General features: G+C 32.7%; 1 protein-coding gene across 50 annotated transcripts in view; it reads left to right on the top strand.

Annotated features, from left to right (window-relative positions):
- LOC129953640 (sodium channel protein para) overlaps positions 1-14954 on the top strand; it is a 190266-nt gene that overhangs the window by 61376 nt on the left and 113936 nt on the right. For all 50 annotated transcript variants that reach the window (XM_056066914.1, XM_056066929.1, XM_056066955.1 and 47 more), the window contains exon 6: positions 10253-10408. In XM_056066914.1, coding sequence (XP_055922889.1) covers positions 10253-10408 — 156 coding nt within the window. The remainder of the gene's footprint in view (positions 1-10252; positions 10409-14954) is intronic.

Raw genomic sequence — 14954 nt, 5'->3', positions numbered from 1 at the left:
TGAAAAATTATAACTAGCCAATGAATGATTGAGGTGTGTGTAAAACAATGTTAGAAAAACGGAGTATTTTCATTCAAATCCTTAAGCTGACCTAATTTACCGTCCTTATTTTTGCTCCTAACCTATACCTAAATCAAATGAAATAACAAGCTTGTATTCTTTATACAGGGTGTTTTTTAAAACGTGTGATTTTTAAGAAGAAATAAAACGCATACAATTTAATGTATGTAATGGTCAAGAATTTAGCTTTAGATAAAGCTTTACTATTATATTCAAAAAACAATTTCGAACAAGTGAACTATTAGTTTACTAATAAATTTGCATGATTTGCAAACGTTTTTCAGGAGAAAGTCTATTCATTATAAAATAACTAATAAAACATTGATATATCAAGTGACAGCTGTCAAAAAGGCTTACCCCAAAAAAAGGTATTGCCAGATTGAAAACCATGCGTTTAAAACTAACACCCGTTACTAGAAAACTAAACACCCTTAAAATCTAACATTTTAAGTTACAAAAAAATACTCCCATGTCTTTGTTGTAAGTTTATTTCTATAGCATGCTGAAATGGTAAATACTCGAGAAATAAAACGGCTTGATTTCTGGCTGCTTTTCAGTTATTAGCATTAGACACGAATTTTCCCTTTTATCAACTTTCATAAAAATACGTACGTAACCTAGTGCTGGTCTGGGTTGAATATTTCAAATATATGTAAAAAAAAATATGATTCCGGTTCGATTTCCATTGGTGGGTGAAATTAATAATCACACGCTCTCGTATCGCAAACACAAATAGATACATACCCTATAAACGGAACTATAGAAGCTTGTAGAAGGATGTAGTGATGGGAGGAGTTGATATCCGCTGTTCCTTCTCGTTTGTGCGACATTCAGTTCAGTTCGGTTCGGTTCAGAGTAATGTAAAAGGCTAATTTTATTGATTTTTTTACACTTTATATGCTGTGTGCTGTGGTTATTTTATGGAAAAGATATAAAAGCAAAAATAAATGAAGACAACGATGACATTAACGACCCCTCTCGTAAAAAAAGAAAATATCTTATGGCAACCTTGTCCCTATATAGTACATTCTACATCTACATACATATATACTGTGCGTATTATATGAAACCTAGGTATATGGTTATACCTTATATACATACGTTTGTACACGGTTCTTGAAAATGCAATAAAACTCATACCTGATGGACGGTTTGGTTTTGGTCTTCTTTATTTTTGTGTGCAAAATGTCAATTTCCTTACGATTTACCATATGGCACTATCGTCAGCATAAATATATTGAAAAGTTTTGGGATCCCTTTAGGCACTTTCAAATATTAAAAAAATGATGTTGGGTTTATATCTATACCAACGTAAGGAACAAATATATGAAATAAATATATTTACAAAACTGTTCTTGCTGTGTGTCATAATATGGAACGATTTTTTACACCTTAGATAGGTATACAAGATATACATTTAAAATTATCTTATATTTTCAATATGAAACATCAAGATTTGTTGTATAGTTGAAAACTGATCAAGTGAAAAATTCAGAAATAACACTAGTCGGAAAAATTAAAACAATACTTTTTTAAAGGATTAAGTTGTCCTGAATTTGAAACGCACCTTATAAATTTTCCATCACATCAGGTTTTTAAAATATGACTCTTTAACATTTTTAAAGACAACCAAAACCCATGTTTTAAAGGTTAACGTAAGACGCAACGAAGTTTGTACTTTAGCTTTTAGATACAATTTGAATCATTTAAAAATGTTACTTAGTTTCCAATTGGTTATTAATTAGTCTTTATTTGAAGATTTATGATGTTTTCGAGAAAGCTTTTTTTTTTATTATATCACTAGTCCATACCCAAAGGGTTTTGAATACCTTTAATATACCAGAGACACAGTTTTGCCATTAAAAAAAGGAGGATTTAGAAAAGAGATGTTGGTGTATATTTGTTTTGAATTTTTGAACTTTGCAATGACAGGGAAACACAAAGTGTGGTACGGCATTTCACATTCACGTTGTACGGCTAAAGAACGTATATCTGTACCTCATAGTACGGCCAAATTTAAAGTGAAGGCTAAACTGATGGACATTCATAGAAGCGTTTAACTATTTAAGGTTGAAAATGCAACCAAGTATTTTATTAGAGTATACTTCGGTTTCAAATAGTGATGCAAGAAACTTTACGACGATGTGCAAGTTTCGTAGTTAAGTTAATGATGCTTTTATCATCAATCATTTTAAAATCTCTTTGTTCAATACTGTCGAAGGGGCTTAAGTAAGTTTTTAGAGAACCGAGTTACTAGAGAACCTAAAAATGAGAGTTAATTAAGCCATATTCGTAGCCAGATCAGAAGGAGGAAAACATTTCTTGCTTCGTCTCATATAACCTAAAAATCTTCTGTCATTTTTGTTTTGCGTTGGAGTGTCATGCCAGAGGTCTTGGATTCAATCCCTACCTATGCTATCTAAAGTCTTTTCACAGGTACTGCCTCTTGCGAGGATTTGACAAATTCTCCCAGAGTAACACTTGTCATGAAAAAGTGCTTTCTCAAATTAGCCGTTCGGATTCGGCATATAAACTGTAGGTCCCCTCCATTCCTGACAACATTACTCGCACACAGGAATGGTTGAGAGTTGTAAGTCACTAGGCCCTATTTCTCAACGGACTGTTGCGCCACCCAATTTAATTTAATTTAATTTATAAAAATGAGTGTTGGTGACAAAACAGAGCCCTGGGGCACACCAACATTAATTTTGTGATTTTCAGACTTAAAACGGCCTGAAAAATTATTTATAATCAAACAAAGGAGTGAAAATTGAAACCACACATTTTTAATAAATGAACCGGATTATCAAATGCTTTAGAAATATCAAGTGTAATAATATTACTTTCTCCAAGACGATCTAAACATATGTTCCACTGTTCGGCATATCACCTATTACTCCGGTCATTAAAGAAGCCTTCGATCTTTAAGATTTTTCTTGAGCTGATAAATTAATCATCGTTCAAAGACTTTGGAAAAAAGGGATGTAAGTGCAATTGGTTGATAATTAGAGAAAGAGGGATATTCGCCTTTTCTTTGCCATCTACTCGGAACGAGCCCTTGAGTTTAATGTTTTCATGGCTTTAAAAACGGCGTTTTTAGTTAATTCTGATTATTAATTTCGAATTTCAATTTAAACTAACTAACATTTTTAAATGTACATTTTTCAACAATATTTTTATATTTTTTCACGACAGGTTCATTGAAAAAACAAAAAATACGAGTGGTCTTGCTTGTTAAACAAAAAAAATCTTATGGGCCCATGTTTTGCATTTCACTTATTGTGAATACACTTTGAGAAAGTGAGTTTAGGTGTTCCACAATTCGTTGTCGTGAGTTTGATTTTCGAACATGCAAATGGATGTTCTGTATTTCGGTTTTTTCCATTTTCTGAAAGCAGTCAAATCACATTTTTTATTTCTGAAAGCTTTCTTCTGCTAGGAATTGGAGGGTTGCAGCAAGTTTTTGAAATGAAGAAATCAATGAAGGTAATATAAAAGGTTCTATTTCGCTTAGAGCATAGAAAAAAGCGTCTTTGGTTGATCTAAAATTACTTTATTTATTAGAACAATTCTACATAATTTTAGCATATTTACATTTAAAAATGGCTCCTACAATTTGTCTGGCTGTTTGCAAAGTGTGTTGAAATAGTTTCCAAAATATCATGTATAAAAATAAAGACTCAGACTCTAAGAAAACTTACCTCATTTTTTCGCAAACTTTAAAGTGTCTGGCGGAAATTACCGCCGACGAAAACTGTCTGGCAATATTGGTTTTAAATTTTGTATGAAATTGTGTAAAATATATACAAAAATTATCACTCAGACTTTAAGAAAAGTAAGAGTTTTTTTTTGTACCTTTAGTACTTGGGACAGGTAAATTGGCCGCCGCGCCGAACCAACCTAGCAAGTATGTATACCTTTATAGTATACACTAACACTATTCTGTACGATACATTTTGTTACTCAGAAAATAAGTAACGTTTGGCGGCCCTGAGCTCTTGGACTAATTGTGTCATCATATTTGATTTGTCTCAAAAAATTCGTCTTCTTATTTTTTCTCTGTTTCCTTTTTTCCACTTTGAATTGTTAATAATATTGCATTCATCTTAAAAACACCAAACATTTTACTTCAGAAACAAAATAAAAATGAATGGTCCTTCAATTCTGACAGTTCGAAGCAATTTTGAACTTTTCGAAATCGAATGAATTGAAGAACATGCAATTTCATTTCATGTGAAATTGAAAAGTGATTTCAATTCACTTTTGACCGAAATTCGGAACATGGGCGATGATATCGATTATGGATTTGAAAAACCATATATTTTATTGAAAAGAACACTACTTCTACTACTAAAAAGTTATATCTTAAAACCTGATGTGATAGTGTGTTTTTAGTCTCTTATTTGAACTTGGGTCGTCAAAACCCAAAATCTAATTTTTATTTTTTTTATTTCATCTAAACGTTGTTGAAATCTAAGTTCAAAATATCAAAAGATATAAGCAAAATTCAAAAAATCCAGACCAACGTTTTCAAAATTCTCAACTTTATATCCCTTTAAAGAGTTTTAAAAAAAAATCGAATGAAAAATGTATACAATCTTCAAAAAACTGTACGTTAAAACATGTGTGTTGAGTATAATTCACATTTTTCGACAGATTAAGTATTTTGGAATGAATCCAAAAGAGAGCTTTAAAAATAAATAAAATAATAACCGAACATTTTTCAACGCTTTAATATTGCGGTTATTTTTCACGTCTTATGTTCTTTTGATATTTTTAAACATGTTATTGTGACGAAGAAGCCCTTTGCACTCTTTTTCTTAAGCAATTCAGTCGACTCCTCGGAATGTCCATCGGTATCGTCTTAGTTCGGATTATAATGTGAAGTAAAGAGACTCCATTTTCAGCCGCACATTATAAATGCAGAATGTTGCGCCATTTTGCATGCATCTTTTTCTTTGTCAGGAACAAAACGTTATCGTCTATAGTAATATATATTCTAATTTGAGTTTTACCTTTCCGAACTAACTTCATTCCTGAACAATTATTAACAAGAGCGTATTAAAGAATGTCTTTGTTGCAGTAACTGCCAATGTCATTGTTAATAGGTTACCAAGTTAATCCTAGTCCTGATTAAATTCAGGACGCCCTCGTCCTATATCCTTTTCGGAACCACCCAACTTTTTCTATCTCTATCCACAACTGCGCAATACGAGTACTGATATTTGTTAAATTCATAATATTTCTATTGTAATAAATAACTTCTTTGCGTGTCAACTATTCAAATTTGCTTAAACTTATTTTTTCTGCCAAAGTAAACTCTCTTCTGTCTCATAAAACCACCAGGGAATGGCGGAGAATAATTATTTTATAAGTCAACAAATTAACAAATGTGTGCACGAAAGAAAGTTATACGTGTCGTTTAATTTGAAAAAGGGAATAATTCTCTCAAAGAGCTATTGAAAAATTGGATCAATTGCTATGATGGAACTACCTTAGCTATAGGGAAAATAAAAATTATTAAATAAATGTGCCAATCAAGTATATGTATGATAATTATAAGACGAACGAACATTATTCAGACACACCCAAAGTGAAATGGAATTCAAAGCCATGAAAAAAAAGAGAAATAACAAAATGCTTATACAATGTTTAACCTTAAACATTAAGTAAATTAAAATAAATACATTTTTAACGCATTACCTGAAGGACAATTTTCTAGTCCAGGCATAAATAATTAATGATTATTTTATGAAAACGCAGCTGGTTCTGTGTTATATGTATTTTATATAGCCTCTGTCTATAGTTGAGGTTAAAACCGAAACACACAGGGTACACTCGTAGATACGTATGTACCTACTCTATAACCATTAAACTGTACGTGACCTGAACTTAACCTGTGATGGTTGGTAGCTCAACGCTTAACGGATGGTTTGGTATAATGAATTCTTACCGTTTTTGTTATGACAGAGTACAAGTTCCTTAATATTCTTTTTCCAAGTTGAAACTAATAAAAGTTCCTCAACAAAAAAAGAAGAAGAAGAAGAGCATATAACAAATAACCACCCTCAAATTAACAAGCAAATTAATTTTGAAAAGTTGACATTCTTAAACATTTGCAATACCTTCCTTTTAACGCATACAAAATGAATTTGTAAACATTATAAGCGTACGTAAAAATGCGCTTTTTGGCATTTGAATAATCGAATTCATTTTTCATTATTTCGAATATTTTTCAAGCTTGAAAGTATGGACTTTTTAGCTCAAAATTGAGTTCTGAATAGTTTTTGAACGAAATGACTTTTAAAATTGTAATTGTAATCATCATTCAGCTAATCAGCATCTTATTGATTTATACAGCGAGGGTTGTATTTCTGGGTCGGCGAATGCTTGGATAATATTGGCCTCAAGTTCTTCAATAGTTTTCGGATTATTGATAAAATATTGGTTCTTAATGGTCCATCTTAAGGGTTGCTCCAAGAATGACATGACCATATACCGCCTGCAGTTGGCCTAAACATTTTCGAAGAAAAATGGCCACTCCACAATACACTCCAAATGATTGCATTGATTGTTATCGAAGATGAAAACCAAAGATAGAAATATGTCACTTCAGAAAAGGTGATCATTGCCCAATTTAAACTTCTCTAAGGTCTAAAGCGCATGGTCGACGGTCGTGCGCCTTGAATATCTGAAACAATGAGACTAACATTACATTACATTACATACTACTCAACACATAAATGTACAGAGTAGATACACAGCACCTTAAGCGACTAGACCCGGGTTTCCCAAAGTATGCTCCGCGGAAATATTTGAAAACATATAAAAATTCCAAGACGGACTAGTTACTAGTTAATTTTGGTCTTCTGATCTTGTAATTTTGATCGCAGCAGTCGAATTGAAATTCACATTTAAAAAAAATCAGCATAGGTAACTACAAACAAATTTCAAATAATTTTAAACTTAGTAAATCTCAAACCAGTATTACTTATCACTTAAAGACAGTGAACGAAAATGCGTTGATGGCGTCCTATTTGGTAAGTTTCCAAAGCCCATACCTTTGCTGAAAACTTGATAAAGCAATGTTTTAAAGACATTGTTGAATGTAGTTGACATCGTTCTTTTGTTAAATAACACAATATCAAGACACTTCAGGGAAATGCAATAACTGTTTTCGATGCTAATGACAAAATAGAAACATTTAAAAATAAAATCCAGTTTTCCAATTATCCACCTAGTAGGTTTGCTGAATAGCACCTTCCACCTGAACATTAAGGAAAACGTATGGGTAATAAACCCGTACTCTGCCACGTTGGAAAAGCCACCTACCCTGACATCGCTGCAGTTTGAGTGCTTGATTGTCCTGACATCAGATTCTTCGATAAAAGACCTTTTTGCAACAAAGAAGTCTTTATCAGAATACTGGTGTATGTTGAGAGACGAGTTCAGTTTACTGTCAAAATAAGCTGAAATAATTCTTCTGCCGTTTGCAACAACATACATATGCGAATCAGGGTTCTCTGCATATGTTAGAACCAAAACAAAAAATTGATCCCGTCTCGATGAAGAACCTGATATACGGTTGCAGTTGTCCCAAATTTACCCAGATTTTTTAGCTTTGTGCTCCGCCACTAAAATTGGGAAGGACAGAGGACAAAGAACAACAGACAGAAAGAACACATGAGAACAGCACGCGGAAGGTTTCGAGACGGTCCTCCATGTGTCTACTAACCACGCTCACTGATGCTTGATGGGAACCGAAGCTTTATCAGTGACTAGGCCGTTGCCGAAAATGAGGCTTATTCGAGATCTTTGTAAAGAATCTTGTTGATGTCGATGGAGGGTTGATTTGTTGTGAATTGAGTATCTCACTATCTCGTATTTGCCCCTAGCATAGCAGCCTCAACAATTTTTTTAGAATCTTTTATACATCCGCCGCGCCCTTACTGGGTGCCTTATTTCGGTACAAATTTCTTTATAAAACGCGCTATTAAGGCTTAAACAGTGACTCATTTTGTTGCACGGAGGTATGCCAGGGTGTCGAGCGAAGAAGATCTGGTCACTGTCAAAGTAAACCCTAGATAGACCAACCCGTAAATGCAACTTTGAACTAGCTAGTATGGAATGTTAAATGTTATATGTTCGTAAAAATACTTCCACTTTTCTTGATTTAGCTAGTTTTGAAACTTGAGTCCCCTTTGCTGTACAATGTTGAAAGTTTTCCTTTTTTGAAAATCAAATTTTGAAAATTCAGTTTCAGATCTTTCTTGTTCATCTAAACGTTTTTGAAAACTAGGTTTAAAATATCAAAAGCTACAGGGTCCGGCAAAAGAACCTCCCGCATTTTTAGATGTTTACATATATTTATAAAATATTTATAGATAAAAAGGTAATGTTTAAAAATAAGTAATTATTTTATTTAATGAAATGGCATACTACCATTTTAATTAAAAAATTCAATAAAAATGTTCTGTTTAATTGTTTATTTATTTGTCATTGCCTTTTTTAATATGGGAGATCTTTTTGCCAGACCCGGTATAAGCAAAATTAAAAAAAAATCTAGACCAATGTTTTCGAAATTCTTACCTTCATGTTTTTGAAATTTGAAAAGGGTACATAAACTCATGTATGTTGAGTATAATTCACGTTTTTGGACAGATTAAGTCTTCTGGAAAAAGTTCAAAAGAAAGATTTTAAAAATGAAAGCCGATAAAACAATAATCGGTTATTTTTCATCGCTGAAATATCGCTGCTATTTTTCATTTTTTACGCATACTGTTCTATAGTAGAAGCCTGTTGCCTTCTTCCCTCAAGCAAGTCCAAGTGGACTTCTGGGAATGTTCATCAGTTTCGTCTCAATTCGGATTATAATGTGAAAGTTTCCCTTTTCAGCCGCACATTATGAATGTAGAATGTTTTCCCTCTCATTTTGTTTCTCCGATATCTTTTTTGAAATCTTTCCCTATTTTTTTAACACTCGAACTGTGTTTTAATAAATTTTAATCGATTATATTTTGTGCATTTCTTCTATTATACGATAGCTTATATTTGTATACATATTGTTCTGTGGAAGAATCCTGTTACATTCTTCCCTTTAAGCAAGTCCAAGTCGACTTCTGGGAATGTCCATCAGTTTCGCCTCAATTCGGATTGTAATGTCAAGGAAAAAGATTCCTTTTTCAGCCGCACATTATGAATGTAGAATGTTTTCCCTCTCATTTTGTTACTCGAAACATCAAAATCAATGTTCTCCGATATCTTTTTTGAAATCCTTTCCTATTTTTCTAACTCTCAAACAGTGTTTTAATAATTGTAAGTGATTAACATAACCACAACAAAAGTAACGAGTGCTCTAATCCAAAGTAACTTTTCCATGCAGGTACTCTTACAGCCCTTGATATAAACTTTCCTTTGTTTGGTTCTATCCACACTTGAATTAAATACAGTGGTGCAGTTTTAACCAACCAATATCGATATACTGAATAATATTTGTACAAGGAGTTCTTTAAAACCCAATAAATACATACATTAAAACACACCTTTAACATTTATAGACATAGTGAAACTAATTATTGAAACAAATAATCAAAATTTATATTTTTAAATTACAAAAACTTTAGGTACATACATATTTGCATTAAAATATAAAATTTAAAACAAAATTTAGCTTGAATGAGTACAAAATGAGCTTCTTATTTTATTAAATATTTAAAAAATCCCGATTAAAAATCTGTTAAATAATAAAACACTCACTTTGAAAAACTCTACAGAATGAGTTCGTTCACTCGCATAATAATATTATCTCTTGGTTAATGTTTGCAACCAAAAGAAATTTATTATTTTAATTTTGTTTTTCTGTTTAAACTTTCTAAAATTATTCGTTTCACTTTCTTTCTGTTTTTATTTTAGTTTTTTAATTTTTCTAGTTTAGGACTTACCATACTTAGAGACTTTTCACAATTTTAGCTTATTTTGTTTTTAACTTCTGATTGAAATAAAATTAAAACAAAAAAACAAAATCCCCATTCGGAACAAAATAAAATATATATTATTTAATTAATATACAAAAAATTATTTAAATTTGATTTTACAAAACAAAAATAAACCAATAACTAATATTAATTTTTGTATTAATTCTTCTATCGCGTTTTGCTTTATAATAAATAAATAAACAAAACAAAAACAACAGATCCGATATGATGACGAGGACGAGGATGAAGGTCCACAACCGGATCCTACACTTGAGCAGGGCGTGCCCATACCTGTTCGACTGCAGAGCAGCTTCCCGCCGGAATTGGCCTCCACTCCTCTCGAGGATATTGATCCATTCTACTCAAATATACTGGTAAGTTAATTTTTAATAATCTTTCTTAAAAATATTTTTTTTAAATGTCGGAATTAGTAATATTATGTTTAAAATGTGATACAAATCCAAGTTTTGTATTATCCCAAAAAAACGGCAAAAATGGAAGTAATACGCAAAACTTTTCCTCTTTTGAAAAATAGTTGGCCCGGTCAAAGTTTTGTTAAAAAAATTATTTTTTCGAAAAATATTTTTGGGGAAAAATTATGTAGATACTTGAATTCGCATTTGGTTGCCTCCACGGCTACGGTTACTGCATCAAACATCAGTGACACGTTGAGGTTGGAGAGGCTTTTCCAATTGTGAATGTAAAATTTTGAAACGTATTGTTTGAGAAATATCAAGATAATTTGATGCATTAGGTGATTTTCCCGGATTGGATTGTAAAGTGTTAAATTTAAGCCCTTTTACCTAAATTAGTCTTGATGAGCAAGATACGGCGTAATTGCATTTTTGGAACTATTGACGAAGAATTCACAAACCTGGATTTTACCCAGAAGTTCGGACTACAGCAACACACAATAAGATTTGTTATAGAACTTGTCCTAAAAGCTTACTCTTTTTTAACTGTGCTCCCTAATGCCAGCTGAAAAGGTGCTTCAAAACGACCCAAAGGTAATTTAATTTTTCGAACTGTGGGTGTAAAATTTTTAAAAATATCAATGCTATGTTAAAGCGTAAGAAGTTAATGCGTGTTAATAAAGGCTGCCAAAAAAGCTGACTGTTAAAAATAAAGCCTTTTATTGAAAAACCTTTTTTCTTTTTTTGCCAATATTATAGGTCGGATTTCACAATTTTGCGCATTAACTGCGAAGCGTAATGGTTAAAAATGAAGCCAAATTTTTTTTCTTATTTACATTCTAAGGTTTAAAACCAGATTAGAAGCATGAACGTTTTAAATTGAGATTTGGTGTAAAACTTGACTTGGTACATTTCAAGTACTTATACAAGCTACAATTGGTACATTTACCTCTTCTTTGTTTGTTTTAGATCAAAATTAATAAAAAGAATTCAGTCAGCTTTTGTGTCTTTTTAAGGTTCAGGAAGGAGTCAAAAAAGATATTGTAGCTCTCTTTTCTTGCAAAAAAGCTATTGGTAATAAATGGGGCTTACAACTCAGAATCACGCATTGGCTATGCACATCGATAATCAGACCGATTTTAATGTACGGTGTGGCAGTATGGTGGACTGCTTTAGACAAAGGAATAAACTGGGATAAATTAAATAAAGTCCAACGTTCATCTTGCCTATGTATAAGAGGATCGCTTCGCACGACCCCATCTGCGGCACTGGACACCTAACTCTACCTAACACCTCTTGATATATTTAGCAAACAAATAGCTAATTGGACTAACAACAAAATTGGTCACTCCGTAATTCTTAGGTATTTAATATCAATTCCAAAGCTCACAGACTACACCATCCCCAAACTGCAATTCGACAGAAATATCCAGATTTCTATACCTTCCCGATCTTTCTGAGAGGATAGAGCATTCCTGGAAGACGAGTCTTTTTTATACAGATGGTTCAAAAACAAAAGAAAGGGTTGGTGGTGGTGTGTATTCTGAACGACTGAAATTAAGTCTCGCATTCCCCCTTCCCAATTATTGCAGCGTGTTCCAGGCGGAACTTTTGGCGATAAAAGAAGTCTTTTCCTGGCTTTAAGAAAACGTGATATCAACATCTGATATCCGTATTTTCTCAGATAATCAGGCCGCTATCATATCTCTGGACTCTGTCTCTACAAACTTTATAACAGTCCATAAGTGTCGATCATATCTAATGGAGATGGCACAACAGTTTAATATTCGACTTTGCTGGGTGCCGGGCCATAGAGACATTCCAGGTAACTATAAGGCAGATGAACTCGCCAGGAACGGTACAGTGCAGCCCATCCTACCACGTTTGGCACATACTGGCATACCAATCGCTACTTGTAAACTGTTGCTAATGCAAGACGCTGTGAAGAAGGCAAACATAAGGTTGAACAACATGACCAAATGGCAGGCCACAAAAAACATCCGGCCTACACTAGATTTAAAGCATTCAAGGTGCTTGCTATCTCTAAGCAGATCGCACATAAGCTCGATAATAGGTTTCATAACAGGGCACTGTCTAAAGTACTCCACGCGCCTAGGCGTATTTTCAAATGACTTTTGCAGAAGCTGTTTGGACGAGGAAAAGGAGGAACCAGTTCTTCATCTTCGCTGTACATGCCCTGCTCTGGCTCGAAAACGCAAGAATTACCTAGGAGAATTCTTCTTTAACAATCTTAACGATCTAGATCATATCAGCATAATCAGCCTCTCGCTTTTCGTAAGGGACTCAAACTGGTATCATTGAGTTTAGGAGGAAGCCTAAAGATTCATGTGTTATCACAATGGGCTATTAAAATGCGTCTTTTTTGTATTGCCTGAAATCTCTAATCAACAGAATATGTGTAAGCATTTGCAATCACAAATATTTAAAAATGAATGTTATTATTTCTAAATTTATTGCAACAGTTTCTGCCATATTGCAAAATCCGTATTTTCAAGAAAAGTATTTCTTCATATAACCTATCTACCAAAGACTCTTTCTGCAATTATGCCTCTAAGTTTAAAATATCCTTGTTAACCCTTTTCATTCTTATATTATAAGAAATACATGTTTATAAGGTAAATTGATATAAAGACAAAATATCATCACGTAATAATATTATAAATTGGAGGGAACGGCCTAGTCACTGATAAAGCTTCGTTTCCCATTGAAATCAAGTATCAGTGAGCGTGGTTAGTAGACAGATGGGGGACCGTCTCGAAACCTATCGTGTGCTGTTTTCATGTGTTCTTTCTGTCTTGTATTAATGTTTTGTGTTGTTATCACCTTACATAGTCTAGTTGCTCAAGGTGCTGTTTTCTATACTCTGTACACTTATGTTCTGAGTAGTGTGAAATGTAATGTAAAAATTGGAAAATCAGTTTGTTTGTTTGTTTGCTTGTTTGTGCGTTCATCATTTCGAAACGGAGCAATATTATGACATGTTTTTTTTATGGAGGTTATTATGGGGTTGCAAATTGTTATTAGCTTCTATTTACCGCCGTAAAATGTCTCATTCCCAGCTCTTTCGAGCAGAACAACAATAATGAGATATTCGATACATCCTTTTTTAGAATATTAATTAGTAGCATATCATTAGGTACTTCCTGCTATTGGATCTACTACCGTTGGTGTGTGTATTTGAACGAAGTAATCGAACGCACAAACCATTTGTTTCGATAAGTTTTCCGATATTTCACGTTTTTTTGGGATGAGTTCTTTCTTACGTTATGAGCGGCCTATGGCAACTTAGCCAGGGGAAGAATTAACGTGAGGAATGTTTTATCTTGTGGGTAATGTCAACGCAGCCTATCTTAGCCCGTTTCTTGGGGACAAATCTTACCCTTAAAAGTAAAAATAGTAAATGCTATCGAAGATGTATAGTTTGTTCAGTTGTATAATCCATCAGTAACATTTTTGTTTTTAGTTTTTAAACATGTTACAGATTTATTTCTAGCAAAACATTGATGCTTTTTTCGCTGGATTAAAAAGGAAAAAAATTGCAACTTAAAAAGTTCAACTGCAACTCTTAAATGAGACAACAGACATTTTATATATTATTAAATATTTAATATACATGCAGGTCGATCTGTTATTCAAACCCACATTCCACACCTTCTTCTTTTGCCACGAAATACGTTCGTCTAGTATTAATAAAAAGAAGACAATGGTATTTATAGTTAAATTAAAATACGAATAAACACGACTTGCTAAGGGGTATTTTTTGTATTTAATGTACCTATACCTACCCTAAATACAATTTTAAGGAAAGGGTACTGCATAATTCTTTTAGTTGTATACTAATTTTTATTTGCTCTTCTTGGCCCTGTCCTGTGGCCCATATTTTTCAACAATAAACATTTTCGATTATACCACCAATGAGTTGAGTTTGCAAAAGGGGCTAAGGAAAGGACTTTGTTGTATCTTTTGGAGGAAAATAAGTGTATACACACTTTAAGATATATGTGTTCTTCAGTTCCGACTGAATTGAAAACTTCACAGCATAAAACATGCCATAGAAATAAATAAGAATATAGAACTAAACCAAAAAGGACTGCAATGCGATCGATATGACTGTCCTTTGTACGTGATAGTGTTGTATTTTTATTCTCTTTGTATTTTCGTTGGTAACTGGTAAAATTGCTGTATACATTTGTCAAAATATATTATGACAGAAGGATAAATTTAATATTCCAAAAATATATGTACATAGTTAGAATATTTGATAGAAGTCCTTGATATATGTAAATGTTAAAAATGCATATACAAATATTTAAGCGATTCTAAGAACTACAATATTTATACATACATAGCTATGTGTAAAATTATTATTAGATGTTATCGAATATATCCAATAATTATAAGTTTTTTCTTTTGTTGACGTTGAAGAAAGCTTCTAAATTTGACAGTCCCGCGTTTCTTTTATTAGACAATTAGTCGTTTAAATTGT

This window comes from Eupeodes corollae, chromosome 1, assembly GCF_945859685.1.
Source record: "Eupeodes corollae chromosome 1, idEupCoro1.1, whole genome shotgun sequence".
NCBI classification, from domain to species: Eukaryota; Metazoa; Arthropoda; class Insecta; order Diptera; family Syrphidae; genus Eupeodes; species Eupeodes corollae.
Note: the sequence above shows the minus strand (reverse complement) of the source record. Positions and strands in the feature narration are given on the sequence as shown.